The sequence below is a fragment of the Poecile atricapillus genome, chromosome 33 (genome assembly GCF_030490865.1).
Source record: "Poecile atricapillus isolate bPoeAtr1 chromosome 33, bPoeAtr1.hap1, whole genome shotgun sequence".
Taxonomy (NCBI): Eukaryota; Metazoa; Chordata; class Aves; order Passeriformes; family Paridae; genus Poecile; species Poecile atricapillus.
In genome coordinates this window covers 1,404,464-1,421,792 of record NC_081281.1, presented here as the reverse complement: position 1 = coordinate 1,421,792, position 17,329 = coordinate 1,404,464, and the positions used below count along the sequence as shown (strand labels likewise).

At 45.2% G+C, this 17,329-nt stretch overlaps 1 protein-coding gene across 1 annotated transcript in view; it reads right to left on the bottom strand.

Annotated features, from left to right (window-relative positions):
- POGZ (pogo transposable element derived with ZNF domain) overlaps positions 1-17,329 on the bottom strand; it is a 50,718-nt gene that overhangs the window by 16,850 nt on the left and 16,539 nt on the right. Inside the window, 7 exon segments of the mRNA XM_058860372.1 lie at positions 588-722; positions 6,366-6,512; positions 8,708-8,808; positions 10,035-10,189; positions 12,166-12,482; positions 14,090-14,199; positions 17,035-17,244. Coding sequence (XP_058716355.1) covers positions 588-722; positions 6,366-6,512; positions 8,708-8,808; positions 10,035-10,189; positions 12,166-12,482; positions 14,090-14,199; positions 17,035-17,244 — 1,175 coding nt within the window.

Below are 17,329 nucleotides of genomic sequence, written 5' to 3'. Positions count from 1 at the left end.
CCCATTAATTCCCAATAAATTCCCAATAAATTCCCAATAAATTCCCAATGAATCCCATTAATTCCCAATAAATTCCCAATAAATTCCCAATAAATCCCATTAAATTCCCAATAAATTCCCAATAAATCCCATTAAATTCCCAATAAATTCCTAATAAATTCCCAATGAATCCCATTAAATTCCCAATAAATTCCTAATAAATCCCATTAAATTCCCAACAAATCCTATCAATCCTATAAATCAAATCCCATTAAATTCCCAACAAATCCCATTAATCCTATAAATCAAATCCCATTAAATTCCCAATAAATCCCATTAAATTCCCATTAAATTCCCAACAAATCCCATTAAACACCCAATAAATCCCATTAAATTCCCAATTAACCCCATTAAATCCCCACCAAATCCCACCAAACCCCCAAATCAATCAACACCAAACCAAAACCCCAATTAAAATCCCACCCACTCCCGCCTTTCCCCTTTCCCCACCACCCCCGGGGACCAGGAAAGAGCCCGGAATTCCGGGAATTTCCGGGAATTTCCGGGAATTTCCATGGAATTCCGGGAATTCCGGGGATTTTCCGTGCCTTGGTGCCGGGTTTGAGCCCCTCGAGCTGTTTGGGTTTGCGGAAGGTTTTGTGGTGCTGCAGCTTGTGCTCGATCTTGTCCTTGGCAAACAGGAACTGCAGCCGGCACTTGTTGCAGTGGTACACGCTCTTCTTCTGGAGAAAAAAACGTAATTAGCGTTAATTAATTAGTAATAATTAATTATTTATTAATTATTAATTAATAATTATTAGGGAGTTATCATTGGATTATTAGGCAGCTGTTGGAACTGCAGCCGGCACTTGTTGCAGTGGTACACGCTCTTCTTCTGGAGAAAAAAACCGTAATTAGCGTTAATTAATTAGTAATAATTAATTAATTATTAATTATTTATTATTTATTGATTATTAGGGAGTTGTCAATGGGTTATTAGGCAGCTGTTGGAACTGTAGGTGGTGCTTGTTGCAGTGGTACACGCTCTTCTTCTGGAAATAATTAAAAGTTAACGTTAATTAATTAATTAATAGTAATTAATTATTTATTATTTATTAATTATTGATTATTAGGGAGCTGTCATTGGTTTATTAGGCAGCTGTTGGAACTGCAGCCGGCGCTTGTTGCAGTGGTACACGCTCTTCTTCTGGAAATAATTAAAAGCTAACGTTAATTAACTAATAATAATTAATTAGGAATTATTTATTTATTTATTTTTGATTATTAGGGAATTATTAATCATTTATTAGGGAGGTTTTGGAACTGCAGGCGGCGCTTGTTGCAGTGGTACACGCTCTTCTTCTGGAGAAAAAACCGTAATTAGTGTTAATTAATTAATAATAATTAATTAGGAATTATTTATTTATTTATTATTGATTATTAGGGAATTATTAATAATTTATTAGGGAGGTTTTGGAACTGCAGGCGGCACTTGTTGCAGTGGTACACGCTCTTCTTCTGGAGAAAAAAAACATAATTAGCGTTAATTAATTAATAATAATAAATTAGGCATTATTTATTTATTTATTATTGATTATTAGGGAATTATTAATCATTTATTAGGGAGGTTTTGGAACTGCAGGCGGCGCTTGTTGCAGTGGTACACACTCTTCTTCTGGAAATAATTAAAAGTTACCGTTAATTAATTCATAATAATTAATTATTAATTATTCATTAATTAATAATTATTAGGGAGTTGTCAATGGTTTATTAGGCAGCTGTTGGAACTGTAGGTGGTGCTTGTTGCAGTGGTACACGCTCTTCTTCTGGAGAAAAAACCATAATTAGCGTTAATTAATTAGTAATAATTTATTATTATTATTATTATTATTATTATTAATAATAATAATAATAATAATAATAATAATAATAATAAATTTATTAACTTAATTATTAGGGAGTTGTCAATGGTTTATTAGGGAGGTTTTGGAACTGTGGGTGGTTCTTGTTGCAGTGGTACACGCTCTTCTTCTGGAAATAATTAAAAGTTACTGTTAATTAACTAATAATAATTAATTAGGAATTATTTATTTATTTATTTTTGATTATTAGGGAGTTATTAATAATTTATTAGGCAGCTGTTGGAACTCTAGGTGGTGCTTGTTGCAGTGGTACACGCTCTTCTTCTGGAAATAATTAAAAGTTAACGTTAATTAATTAGTAATAATTAATTATTTATTAATTATTTATTAATTATTGATCATTAGGGAGCTATCATTGGATTATTAGGCAGCTGTTGGAACTGCAGCCGGCACTTGTTGCAGTGGTACACGCTCTTCTTCTGGAGAAAAACCCGTAATTAGTGTTAATAAATTAATAATAATTAATTAGGCATTAATTAATTATTAATTATTAGGGAGTTATTAATGGTTTATTAGGGAGGTGTTGGAACTGCAGGCAGCACTTGTTGCTTTCTTGTTGTTTTCTATCCCAAATTCCCACATCCCGTTTTCCCCTCTCAAACCCAGCGATCTCCGATGGTTCGGAATTCCCCAAATCCCGTTTTTTCCATGGGAATTCCGTAAAAAATCTGGGAATTCCATAAAAAATCTGGGAATTCCGGGCTGACCTGGTGCCTCATGAAGTGCTGCTGGAAGGTGTCACCACTCCCAAAACTCCTCAAGGCAATTCCCAAACCCAAAACCAAAACTCCCCTCTCAAACCCCGCGATCGCCAACGGTTCGGAATTCCCATAATCCCATTTTTCCATGGGAATTCCATAAAAAATCTGGGAATTCTGGGCTGACCTGGTGCCTCATGAAGCACTTCTGGGAACACATTGCCACTCCTGAACACCTCAAGGCAATTCCCAAACCCAAACCCAAAACCAAACCCAAACCACCCAAACCCCGCCATCTCCAACAGTTTGGAATTCCCATAATCCCGTTTTTTCCATGGGAATTCCGTAAAAAAATCTGGGAATTCCATAAAAAATCAGGGAATTCTGGGCTGACCTGGTGCCTCATGAAGTGCTGCTGGAAGGCGTTGCCGTTCCCAAAACAGCTCCAGGCAATTCCCAAACCCAAAACTCCCCTCTCAAACCCCGTGATCGCCGACGGTTCAGAATTCCCAAGATCCTGTTTTTCCATGGGAATTCCATAAAAAATCCGGGAATTCTGGGCTCACCTGGTGCCTCATGAAGTGCTGCTGGAAGGCGTCACCACTCCCAAAACACCTCAAGGCAATTCCCAAACCCAAAACCAAAACTCCCCTCTCAAAACCAAAACTCTCCCCGCGATCTCCAACGGTTCAGAATTCCCAAGATCCCGTTTTTCCCTGGAATTCCCTGGAATTTGGGGCTCACCTGGTGCCTCATGAAGTGCTGCTGGAAGGTGTTGCCATTCCCGAACATCTCCAGGCAATTCCCAAACCCAAACCCAAAACACCCAAACCCAAAACAGCCGAACCCAAAACACCCAAAACTAAACCACCCAAACCCCGCAATCTCCGACCATTCAGAATTCCCAAGATCCCGTTTTTCCCTGGAATTCCATGGAATTTGGGCTCACCTGGTGCCTCATGAGGTGCTGCTGGAAGGCGTTGCCGTTCTTGAAGACCTTGAGGCAATTCCCAAACCCAAACCCAAAACCAAACCCAAACCCAAAACACCCAAAACCAAAACTCTCCTCTCAAACCCCACCATCTCTGACGGTTCAGAATTCCCATAATCCCATTTTTCCATGGGAATTCCATAAAAAATCTGGGAATTCTGGTCTGACCTGGTGCCTCATGAAGCACTTCTGAGAACACATTGCCACTCCTGAACACCTCCAGGCAATTCCCAAACCCAAACCCAAAACACCCAAACCCAAAACACCCAAACCCAAAACACCCAAAACTAAAACACCCGAATCCCGCGATCTCCGACAGTTCGGAATTCCCAAGATCCCGTTTTTCCATGGAATTCCATGGAATTCCGGGCTCACCTGGTGCCTCATGAAGCGCTGCTGGAAGGCGTCACCACTCCCAAAACACCTCGAGTCAATTCCCAAACCCAAACCCAAAACTCCCCTCTCAAAACCAAAACTCTCCCCGCGATCTCCGACGGTTTGGAATTCCCAAGATCCCGTTTTTCCATGGAATTCCCTGGAATTTGGGCTCACCTGGTGCCTCATGAAGTGCTGCTGGAAGGCGTTGCCGTTCTTGAACACCTTGAGGCAATTCCCAAACCCAAACCCAAAACACCCAAACCCAAACCCAAACCCAAAACAGCCAAACCCCGCCATCTCCAACGGTTCGGAATTCCCCAAATCCCATTTTTCCATGGGAATTCCATAAAAAATCTGGGAATTCTGGGCTGACCTCATGAAGTGCTGCTGGAAGGCGTCACCACTCCCAAAACTCCTCCAGGCAATTCCCAAACCCAAATTCAAAACTCCCCTCTCAAACACCGCGATCTCCGACGGTTCGGAATTCCCCAAATCCCGTTTTTCCATGGAATTCCCTGGAATTTGGGCTCACCTGGTGCCTCATGAAGTGCTGCTGGAAGGCATCGCCGTTCTTCAACACCTTGAGGCAATTCCCAAACCCAAACCCAAAACACCCAAACCCAAAACACCCAAACCCAAAACACCCAAACCCCGCCATCTCCAACGGTTCGGAATTCCCCAAATCCCATTTTTCCATGGGAATTCCATAAAAAATCCGGGAATTCTGGTCTGACCTGGTGCCTCATGAAGTGCTGCTGGAAGGCGTTGCCGTTCTTCAACACCTTGAGGCAATTCCCAAACCCAAACCCAAAACTCCCCTCTCAAAACCCAAACTCTCCCCGTGATCTCCGATGGTTCGGAATTCCCCAAATCCCGTTTTTCCATGGAATTCCATGGAATTCTGGTCTGACCTGGTGCCTCATGAAGTGCTGCTGGAAGGCGTTGCCGTTCTTGAAGACCTTGAGGCAATTCCCAAACCCAAACCCAAAACCCCCAAATTCCCACATCCCATTTTCCCCTCTCAAACCCCGTGATCGCCGACGGTTCAGAATTCCCCAAATCCCGTTTTTCCATGGAATTCCCTGGAATTCTGGGCTCACCTGGTGCCTCATGAAGTGCTGCTGGAAGGCGTTGCTGTTCTTCAACACCTTGAGGCAATTCCCAAACCCAAAACCAAAACTCCCCTCTCAAAACTCAAACTCTCCCCGTGATCGCCGACGGTTTGGAATTCCCATAATCCCGTTTTTCCATGGAATTCCCTGGAATTTGGGTCTGACCTGGTGCCTCATGAAGCACTGCTGGAAGGCGTCACCACTCCCAAAACACCTCCAGGCAATTCCCAAACCCAAAACCCCCAAATTCCCACATCCCATTTTCCCCTCTCAAACCCCGCAATCTCCGACGGTTCGGAATTCCCCAAATCCCATTTTTCCATGGGAATTCCATAAAAAATCTGGGAATTCTGGTCTGACCTGGTGCCTCATGAAGTGCTGCTGGAAGGCGTTGCCGTTCTTCAACACCTTGAGGCAATTCCCAAACCCAAACCCAAAACACCCAAACCCAAAACACCCAAACCCGAAACACCCAAACCCCACCATCTCCAACAGTTCGGAATTCCCAAGATCCTGTTTTTCCATGGAATTCCATAAAAAATCTGGGAATTCCATAAAAAATCTGGGAATTCTGGGCTGACCTGGTGCCTCACGAAGCACTTCTGAGAACACACTGCCACTCCTGAACACCTCAAGGCAATTCCCAAACCCGAAACACCCAAACCCAAAACAGCCAAACCCCGCGATCTCTGACCATTCAGAATTCCCAAGATCCCGTTTTTCCATGGAATTCCCTGGAATTCTTGTCTCACCTGGTGCCTCATGAAGTGCTGCTGAAAGGCGTTGCCGTTCTTGAAGACCTTGAGGCAATTCCCAAACCCAAACCCAAAACTCCCAAACCCAAAACTCCCAAACCCCGCGATCTCCGACGGTTCGGAATTCCCAAAATCCCATTTTTCCCTGGAATTCCCTGGAATTTGGGCTGACCTGGTGCCTCATGAAGTGCTGCTGGAAGGCGTTGCCGTTCTTGAAGACCTTGAGGCAATTCCCAAACCCAAAACCCCCAAACCCAAACCACCCAAACCCCGCAATCTCCGACCATTCAGAATTCCCATAATCCCATTTTTCCATGGGAATTCCATAAAAAATCTGGGAATTCTGGTCTGACCTGGTGCCTCATGAAGCACTTCTGAGAACACATTGCCACTCCTGAACACCTAAAGGCAACTCCCAAACCCAAACCCGAAACACACAAACCCAAAACACCCAAACCCCGCAATCTCCGACCATTCAGAATTCCCAAGATCCCGTTTTTCCATGGAATTCCCTGGAATTCTGGGCTCACCTGGTGCCTCATGAAGTGCTGCTGGAAGGCGTTGCCGTTCTTGAAGACCTTGAGGCAGTAGGGGCACAGGAGGTGCCGCGTGTCCTCGTGGCTCAGCCGGAAGTGGCTGTCCACCTCCGAGTACAGCGACGAGCGGTACTGGCACACCTGGGAAAGAGAATTCCAGGGGAAAATTATTCCAGGGAAAAGGAGTTCCAGGGGAAAAATAATTCCAGGGAAAAATAATTCCAGGGAAATTTACAGGGAAAAATTCCAGGGGAAAATTATTCCAGGGAAAAGTTATTCCAGGGGAAAAATAATTCCAGGGAAAAGTTATTCCAGGGGAAAAATAATTCCAGGGAAAAAATTCCAAGGGAAAAATTATTCCAGGGGAAAATTATTCCAGGGAAAAATTATTCCAGGGAAAAGTTATTCCAGGGGAAAATTATTCCAGGGAAAAGTTATTCCGGGGGAAAAATAATTCCAGGGAAAAATAATTCCAGGGAAATTTACAGGGAAAAAATCCCAGGGAAATTTACAGGGAAAAATTCCAGGGAAAAATTATTCCAGGAAAAAATTCCAGGGAAAAATTCCAGGGAAATTTCCAGGGAAAAATTATTCCAGGGAAAAATTCCAGGGAAATTTACAGCGAAAAAATTCCAGGGAAAAGTTCCAGGGAAAAATTATTCCAGGGAAAAGTTATTCCAGGGAAAAAATACCAGGGAAATTTCCAGGGAAAAAATACCAGGGAAAAAATCCAGGGAAAAATAATTCCAGGGAAAAAATCCAGGGAAATTTACAGGGAAAAAATCCAGGGAAATTTACAGGGAAAAATTCCAGGGAAAAAATTCCAGGGAAAAATTCCAGGGAAATTTCCAAGCAAAAATTCCAGGGAAAAAATTCCAGGGAAAAAATTCCAGGGAAAAATAATTCCAGGGAAAAATAATTCCAGGGAAAAATTATTCCAGGGAAAAATAATTCCAGGGAAAAATAATTCCAGGGAAAAGTTATTCCAGGGGAAAATTATTCCAGGGAAAAATGATTCCAGGGGAAAAATAATTCCAGGGAAAAAATACCAGGGAAATTTCCAAGGAAAAATTCCAGGGAAAAAATCCAGGGAAAAATAATTCCCGGGAAAAAATCCAGGGAAATTTACAGGGAAAAATTCCAGGAAAAAATTCCAGGGAAAAATTCCAGGGAAATTTCCAAGGAAAAATTCCAGGGAAAAAATTCCAGGGAAAAAATTCCAGGGAAAAAATACCAGGGAAAAAAAATTCCAGGGAAAAAAATCCAGGGAAATTTACAGGGAAAAATTCCAGGGAAAAATTATTACAGGGGAAAGTTCCAGGGAAAGATTATTCCAGGGAAAAAATTCCAGGGAAAAATTCCAGGGAAATTTACAGGGAAAAATTCCAGGGAAAAAATTCCAGGGAAAAGTTCCAGGGAAAAGTTCCAGGGAAAAATAATTCCAGGGAAAAAATTCCAGGGAAGAAATTCCAGGGAAAAATAATTCCGAGGAAAAATTCCAGGGAAAAAATCCAGGGAAATTTCCAAGGAAAAATTCCAGGGGAAAATTATTCAAGGGAAAAAAAATTCCAGGGGAAAATTCCAGGGAAATTTCCAGGGAAAAATTATTCCAGGGAAAAATTATTCCAAGGGAAAAATTATTCCAGGGAAGAATTCCAGGGAAATTTACAGGGAAAAAATCCAGGGAAATTTACAGAGAAATATTCCAGGGGAAAATTATTCCAGGGAAAAATTATTCCAGGGGAAAAATAATTCCAGGGAAAAAATTCCAAGGGAAAAATTATTACAGGGAAAAAATTCCAGGGAAGAAATTCCAGGGAAAAATAATTCCGAGGAAAAATTCCAGGGAAAAAAATCCAGGGAAATTTCCAAGGAAAAATTTCAGGGAAAAAATTCCAGGGAAAAATTCCAAGGAAAAATTCCAGGGAAAAATTATTCCAGGGAAAAATTATTCCAGGGAAAAATAATTCCAGGAAAAAAATAATTCCAGGGAAAAATTATTCCAAGGAAAATTATTCCAGGGAAAAATTCTTCCAGGGAAAAATTCCAGGGATTTGGGGGGTTTTAGCAGGAGGATGTGGAAAAATTTGGATTATTAGGGAAAAATTCCAGGGATTTTGGGAGTTTTAACAACAGGATGGGGAAAATTCCCAATCCAAAGGGAAAAATTCCAGGGATTATTTTGGAGTCATTTTGGGGCAAAAATCAGAATTTTTGGGCATTTCTGGGCCCCAAATCCCGGGAATTTTGGTATCTGGCACACGCAGGGAATGACTCCGTGATTTCTGGGTGCAGAATTGGGAATTCCAGGTGGGAATTCCGGGATTTTTCCGTACCTGGCAGACGTAGGGCATCTCCCCGGGTTTGTGGGTGTCCTTCATGTGCTGCAGGAAGAGCGGCTCGCTCTCAAACGCCCACTCGCAGATCTTGCACTTGGCTGTTCCCAAAAAAAAAAAACAGGGAAAAATGGGAAAAAAGTTGGGAAAAGTTGGAGATGGAGGGGTGGGGGGAAAGGGGGAAATTTATCTGAATTTAGGGATGAAAAATTCCCAGGGAAACAGAACATGAGGTGACAACTTTCCCTGCATGAATTCCCATTAAATCCAGGAGGAAATTCCCAGTTTAAGGATGAAAAATTCCTGGGAAAGCAGAACATGAGGTGACAACTTTCCCTGGATGAATTCCCACTAAATCCAGGAGGAAATTCCCAGTTTAAGGATGAAAAATTCCTGGGGGAACAGAACATGAGGTGACAACTTTCCCTCCATGAATTCCCATTAAATCCAGGAGGGAATTCCCAGTTTAAGGATGAAAAATTCCCAGGGCAACAGAACATGAGGTGACAACTTTCCCTGGATGAATTCCCACTAAATCCAGGTGAAAATTCCCAGTTTAAGGATAAAAATTCCCGGGAAAACACTGCCTGGAGGAGTTTAGGAGCTGTGGATGTTCTCCAGGAGCTGAAATGGAACTCGGGTGGGATTTGGGGAGGATTCTGTGGTGACCTCAACCATGAGGTGACAACTTTCCCTGGATGAATTCCCACTAAATCCAGGAGGAAATTCCCAATTTAAGGATGAAAAATTCCCAGGAAAACACTGCCTGGATGAGTTTGGGAGCTGTGGATGCTCTCCAGGAGGTTTGACTGGAGAAATGGAATTCAGGTGGGATTTGGGGAGGATTTTTCGGTGACCTCAACCATGAGGTGACAACTTTCCCTGGATGAATTCCCATTAAATCCAGGAGGAAATTCCCAGTTTAAGGATAAAAATTCCCAGGAAAGCAATTCCTGGATGAGTTTGGGAGCTGTGGATGCTCTCCAGGAGGTTTGACTGGAGAAATGGAACTTGGGTGGGATTTGGAGACGATTTTTCGGCGACCTCAACCATGAGGCGACAACTTTCCCTGGATGAATTCCCACTAAATCCAGGAGGGAATTCCCAATTTAAGGATGAAAAATTCCCAGGAAAGCAATTCCTGGAGGAGTTTGGGAGCTGTGGATGCTCTCCAGGAGGAGCTGGAGAAGTGGAATTCGGGTGGGATTTGGGGAGGATTTTTCGGCGACCTCAACCAAGGAGTCACAGTTTTCCCTCCATGAATTCCCACTAAATCCAGGAGGGAATTCCCAATTTAAGGATGAAAAATTCCCGGGAAAGCACTGACTGCTGGACTCGTAGGGGCTGTGCACGTTCTCCAGGTGGCACTGCAGCTGGAAGGGGGTGCTGAAGTGGCGGTAGCAGTGCTGGCAGATGGTGTGAACGTCCACCTCGCCGTTCTGCTGGTCCAGCTCCACGTGGTGCTTCATGTGGTTCATGAACCTGCAGGGATGAAATTCCGGGATATTCCCACTCCTCATCCCGGGAAAAGTCGCTCTGGGCATCGTTTCTGGTTTGGTTTTGGGTTATTCCTGGATAATTCCTGGATAATTCCTGGGTGATTCCTCCTTGGAGTGCTCGGTGCACTGGGGGCAGCGGTGCCCACATCCCATTGCCCATCATTCCCAGATAATTCCCTGCTCATTCCCAGATAATTCCCTGCTCATTCCCAGATAATTCCCTGCTCATTCCCAGATAATTCCCTGCTCATTCCCAGATAATTCCCATCCCATTCCCAGATAATTCCCATCCCATTCCCAGATAATTCCCAGACAATTCCCAGATAATTCCCATCCCATTCCCAGATAATTCCCATCCCATTCCCAGATAATTCCCATCCCATTCCCAGATAATTCCCAAACAATTCCCAGATAATTCCCTGCTCATTCCCAGATAATTCCCTGCTCGTTCCCAGATAATTCCCATCCCATTCCCAGATAATTCCCATCCCATTCCCAGATAATTCCCTGCTCATTCCCAGATAATTCCCATCCCATTCCCAGATAATTCCCTGCTCATTCCCAGATAATTCCCAGACAATTCCCAGATAATTCCCATCCCATTCCCAGATAATTCCCATCCCATTCCCAGATAATTCCCATCCCATTCCCAGATAATTCCCATCCCATTCCCAGATAATTCCCTGCTCATTCCCAGATAATTCCCAGACAATTCCCAGATAATTCCCATCCCATTCCCAGATAATTCCCAGATAATTCCCAGCTCACCAAATGTTCTTGAGGTGCTCGGTGCAGTGGGGGCAGCGGTGCCCACATCCCATTGCTCATCACTCCCTGCTCATTCCCAGATAATTCCCATCCCATTCCCATCCCATTCCCAGATAATTCCCAGACAATTTCCAGATAATTCCCAAACAATTCCCAGATAATTCCCATTCCCAGCCAATCCCCAGGCTCACCGGATGTTGTTCTTGAGGCGCTTGGTGCAGTGAGGGCAGCGGAAGGAGGTCGGCACGCGCGGGCAGGCGGGCAGCGCCGCGCCCTCTGCCCATCCCATTCCCATTCCCATTCCCATCCCATTCCCAGATAACTCCCATCCCATTCCCATTCCCAGACAATCCCCAGGCTCACCGGATGTTGTTCTTGAGGCGCTTGGTGCAGTGAGGGCAGCGGAAGGAGGTTGGCACGCGCGGGCAGGCGGGCAGCGCCGCGCCCTCTGCCCATCCCATTCCCATTCCCATTCCCATCCCATTCCCAGATAACTCCCATCCCATTCCCATTCCCAGACAATCCCCAGGCTCACCGGATGTTGTTCTTGAGGCGCTTGGTGCAGTGAGGGCAGCGGAAGGAGGTTGGCACGCGCGGGCAGGCGGGCAGCGCCGCGCCCTCTGCCCATCCCATTCCCAGATAATTCCCAAACAATTCCCATCCCATTCCCAGACAATTCCCAGATAATTCCCAAACAATTCCCAGATAATTCCCATTCCCAGATAATTCCCATTCCCATCCCATTCCCGGTTTCCAGGCTCACCGGATGTTGTTCTTGAGGCGCTTGGTGCAGTGAGGGCAGCGGAAGGAGGTTGGCACGCGCGGGCAGGCGGGCAGTGCCGCGCCCTCTGCCCATCCCATTCCCAGATAATTCCCAGATAATTCCCAGATAATTCCCATTCCCATCCCATTCCCATCCCATTCCCATTCCCATCCCATTCCCAGATAATTCCCATCCCATTCCCGGTTTCCAGGCTCACCGGATGTTGTTCTTGAGGCGCTTGGTGCAGTGAGGGCAGCGGAAGGAGGTCGGCACGCGCGGGCAGGCGGGCAGCGCCGCGCCCTCTGCCCATCCCATTCCCAGATAATTCCCAAACAATTCCCAAACAATTCCCAGATAATTCCCATTCCCAGATAATTCCCATCCCATTCCCGTCCCATTCCCATCCCATTCCCGGTTTCCAGGCTCACCGGATGTTGTTCTTGAGGCGCTTGGTGCAGTGCGGGCAGCGGAAGGAGGTTGGCACGCGCGGGCAGGCGGGCAGCGCCGCGCCTTTGCCGCCGTCGCGCCCGTAGTAGAACTCGTCCACCAGCATGATGAGCTTGGCCTGGGCCGGGTCGGCGCCGGGCTCGGAGCCCTCGGGAGCCGCCTTGGGAGGGGTCGGTGCCGGGGCCGGTGCCGGCGCCGGTGCCGGGGATGGGGAGGGGGCTCGGGCCGAGGGAGGGGCGGGATCGGCTTCCAGGGATTTGCGTTTTTTCAGGAATTCCACCAGTTCCGGGCAGCAGTACTGCGGGAGGGAAAGGGTTAATTATTGGGGGGAAGTGGGGGGATTAATGGGGGATTAATGGGGGATTAATGGGGAATTAATGGGGATTAATGGGAGATTAATGGGGGAATTAATGGGGAATTAATGGGGGAGTTAATGGGGGAGTTAATGGGGAATTAATGGGGATTAATGGGAGATTAATGGGTGAATCATTGGGGGAGGAGTGGGGGGATTAATGGGGGATTAATGGGGGAATTAATGGGGAATTAATAGGGGTAATGGGGAATTAATGGGAGGTAATGGGGGAATTAATGGGGGAATTAATGGGGGATTAATGGGAGAATTAATGGGGATTAATGGGTGAATTATTGGGGGAGGAGTGGGGGGATTAATGGGGGATTAATGGGAGAATTAATGGGGGAATTAATGGGGAATTAATGGGGATTAATGGGAGATTAATGGGGGAGTTAATGGGGGGTAATGGGGGAATTAATGGTGGATTAATGGGGATTAATGGGTGAATTATTGGGGGAGGAGTGGGGGGATTAATGGGGGATTAATGGGGGTTAATGGGGGAATTAATGGGAGGTAATGGGGGAATTAATGGGAGAATTAATGGGGGATTATGGGGGAATTAATGGGGGAATTAATGGGGGATTAATGGGAGAATTAATGGGGATTAATGGGTGAATTATTGGGGGAGGAGTGGGGGGATTAATGGGGGATTAATGGGGGATTAATGAGGGAATTAATGGGGGATTAATGAGGGATTAATGGGGAGATTAATGGGGGAGTTAATGGGGGATTAATGGGGGATTAATGGGGGAGTAACAGGGGTTAATGAAGTAATTAATGGGGGAATTAATGAGGATTAATGAGGGATTAACAGGGGTTATGAGGGTTACCCCCCTCATTAGCTGTGTCTGGATTAATTACCCCACCCATTAAGCTGTATCTGGAGTTAATTCCCCTCAGCTGTGTCTGGAGTTAATTACCCCACTCATTGGTGTCTGGAGTTAATTACCCCCTCATTAGCTATGTCTGGAGTTAATTACCCCCCACATTAAGCCATGTCTGGAGTTAATTACCCTCTCATTAAGCCATGTCTGGAGTTAATTACCTCCTCATTCGCTGTGTCTGGAGTTAATTACCCCCTCATTAGCTGTGTCTGGAGGTAATTACCCCCTCATTAGCTGTGTCTGGAGTTAATTACCCTCTCAGCTGGAGTTAATTAACCCCTCATTAGCTGTGTCTGGAGTTAATTACCCCCTCATTAGCCATATCTGAAGTTAATTACCCCCTCAGCCACGTCTGGAATTAATTACCCCCCTCATTAAGCCATGTCTGCAGTTAATTACCCCCTCCCAAACCATGTCTGGAGTTAATTACCCTCTCAGCTGGAGTTAATTACCCCCTCATTTGCTGTATCTGGAGCTAATTCCCCCCTCCTCAGCCCTGTCTGCAGTTAATTTCCCCCTCATTCGCTGTATCTGGAGTTAATTACCCCCTCATTCGCTGTGTCTGGAGTTAATTACCCCCTCATTAGCTGTATCTGGAGTTAATTGCCCCCTCCCCAGCCCTGTCAGCAGTTAATTAGCCCCTCGTTAGGCTAATTGGGGCACACTTACACACATGTGTCCGCGCAGGGCCTCGGTGACGCGGAACTGGGACTCGCAGCGGGGACAAACCTTGCGGCCGCCGTCCTGCAGCTCCAGCCCGGCCACGGGCGAGGCGCTGCCTGCGGGGAGAGGAAGAGGAGGATCAGAGACACAAATCCCAAATTCCCTGGGTTTATCCCATAGAAAATCCTGAAATTCCTGGGTTTTTCCTGTAGAAAATCCTGAAATTTCCTGGGTTTATCCCATAGAAAATCCCCAATTCTCCAGGTTTATCCCATAGAAAATCCTGAAATTCCTGGGTTTATCCCATAGAAAATCCTGAAATTCCTGGGTTTATTCCATAGAAAATCCTGAAATTCCCTGGGTTTTCCCCATAGAAAATCCCTTATTTCCAGCTTTTCCTGTAAAAAATCCTGAATTCCCTGGGTTTATCCCATAGAAAATCCCCAATTCTCCAGGTTTATCCCATAGAAAATCCCCAATTCCCTTCGTTTATCCCATAGAAAATCCTGAAATTCCCTGGGTTTATCCCATAGAAAATCCCCAATTCCCTGGGTTTTCCCCATAGAAAATCCCCAATTCCCAGCTTTTCCTGTAAAAAATCCTGAAATTCCCTGGGTTTATCCCATAGAAAATCCCCAATTCCCTGGGTTTATCCCATAGAAAATCCCCAAATCCCAGCTTTTCCTGTAAAAAATCCTGAATTTCCTGGGTTTATCCCATAGAAAATCCCCAATTTCCTGGGTTTATCCCATAGAAAATCCCCAATTCCCAGCTTTTCCTGTAAAAAATCCTGAATTCCCTGGGTTTATCCCATAGAAAATCCTGAAATTCCTGGGTTTATCCCATAGAAAATCCTGAATTCCCTGGGTTTATCCCATAGAAAATCCCCAATTCCCTGGGTTTATCCCATACGGGCGAGGCGCTGCCTGCGGGGAGAGGAGGAGGAAGAGGAGGATCAGAGCCACAAATCCCCAATTCTCCAGCAATTCCCAGGGCTTTATCCCATGGAAAAGCAAAAATTCCCGGATTTTGATGTAGAAAATCTCCAATTTTCTGGGGTTTTCACGTAGAAAATAGTGAAATTTCTGTGTTTATCCCATAGAAAATACTGATATTCCAGCATTTATCCCACAGAAAATCCCCAATTCCCTGGGTTTATCCCATAGAAAATCCTGAAATTCCCTGGGTTTATCCCATAGAAAATCCTGAAATTCCTGAGTTTATCCCATAGAAAATCCTGAAATTCCCTGGGTTTATCCCATAGAAAATCCTGAAATTTCCTGGGTTTATCCCACAGAAAATCCTGAAATTTCCTGGGTTTATCCCACAGAAAATCCTGAAATTCCCTGGGTTTATCCCATAGAAAATCCTGAAATTTCTGCGTTTATCCCATAGAAAATACTGAAATTTCTGCGTTTATCCCATAGAAAATCCTGAAATTTCCTGGGTTTATCCCATAGAAAATCCTGAAATTCCCTGGGTTTATCCCATAGAAAATCCTGAAATTCCCTGGGTTTATCCCATAGAAAATCCTGAAATTCCCTGGGTTTTTCCCATAGAAAATCCTGAAATTCCCTGGGTTTATCCCATACGGGCGAGGCGCTGCCTGCGGGGAGAGGAGGAAGAGGAGGATCAGAGACACAAATCCTCAATTCTCCAGCAATTCCCAGGGCTTTATCCCATGGAAAAGCAAAAATTCCCGGATTTTTATGTAGGAAATCCCCAATTTTCTGGGTTTTTCCCATAGAAAATCCTGAAATTCCCTGGGTTTATCCCATACGGGCGAGGCGCTGCCTGCGGGGAGAGGAGGAGGAAGAGGAGGATCAGAGCCACAAATCCCCAATTCTCCAGCAATTCCCAGGGCTTTATCCCATGGAAAAGCAAAAATTCCCGGATTTTTATGTAAAAAATCCCCAATTTTCTGGGTTTATCCCATAGAAAATCCCCAATTTCCTGGGTTTATCCCATAGAAAATCCTGAAATTCACTGGGTTTATCCCATAGAAAATCCTGAAATTCCTGGGTTTATCCCATAGAAAATCCCCAATTCCCAGCTTTTTCCTGGGTTTATCCCATAAAAAATCCCATAAAAAATTTGAGGGATATAAATCAACTTTGGGCTTCCAATGCCATGGAAATTATCGGATTCACCCCAAATTTTGCCACCAAATCCCATGAAATTTATGGGATTTATCCCAAATTTCCCCACCAAATCCCATGGGATTCACCCCAAATTTTCCCATCCAATCCCATGAAATTTATGGGATTTACCCCAAATTTCCCCACCAAATCCCATTAAATTTAAGGGATTCACCCCAAATTTCCCCACCAAATCCCACGGGACTCACCCCAAATTTCCCCACCAAATCCCATGGGATTCACCCCAAATATTTCCCCACCAAATCCCATGGGATTCACCCCAAATTCCCCACCAAATCCCATGGGATTCACCCCAAATTTCCCCACCAAATCCCATTAAATTTACCCCAAATTTCCCCACCAAATCCCATTAAATTTAAGGGATTCACCCCAAATTTCCCCACCAAACCCCATGGGATTCACCCCAAATTTCCCCACTAAATCCAACGAAATTTACCCCAAATTTCCCCACCAAATCCCATTAAATTTAAGGGATTCACCCCAAATTTCCCCACCAAATCCAACGAAATTCACCCCAAATTTCCCCACCAAATCCAACGAAATTCACCCCAAATTTCCCCACCAAACCCCATTAAATTTAAGGGATTCACCCCAAATTTCCCCACCAAATCCCATTAAATTTAAGGGATTCACCCCAAATTTCCCCACCAAACCCACACCATCCCCACCTTTTCCCTCCCCACCCTTGAAACACCCCCAGAACCCCGTCCCCTCTTTCCCAGCTCCAACAATTCCCGTTTTTTTTTTAAATCTAATATTTATATTTAAAAAATTCCCAATTTTGTTTTTTACCTTTCCTGGGAGCGGAGGAGGCGGCGGCCTCGGCGTTGCCGCGCTGTTGCCCGGCGCCGGGGCCGCAGTTCGGCGCGGCCAGCGCGGCGGGGCCGGGGGCCAGCGATGGCACCGTGCCCACCGTGTTCACCAGCTTGGCCACCTCGGGGCCACCGGAGCCGTCGCCGGGAACGCCCGGGCGCTTCACCGTCACGAAGCTGGCGATGCTCACTGCACCCAGAGAGGGAGAGACACAGAATTCCCAAATTTGGGAATTTCCCCCAGGAAGCGCGGCGGGAACTGCGTCAGATCGGGG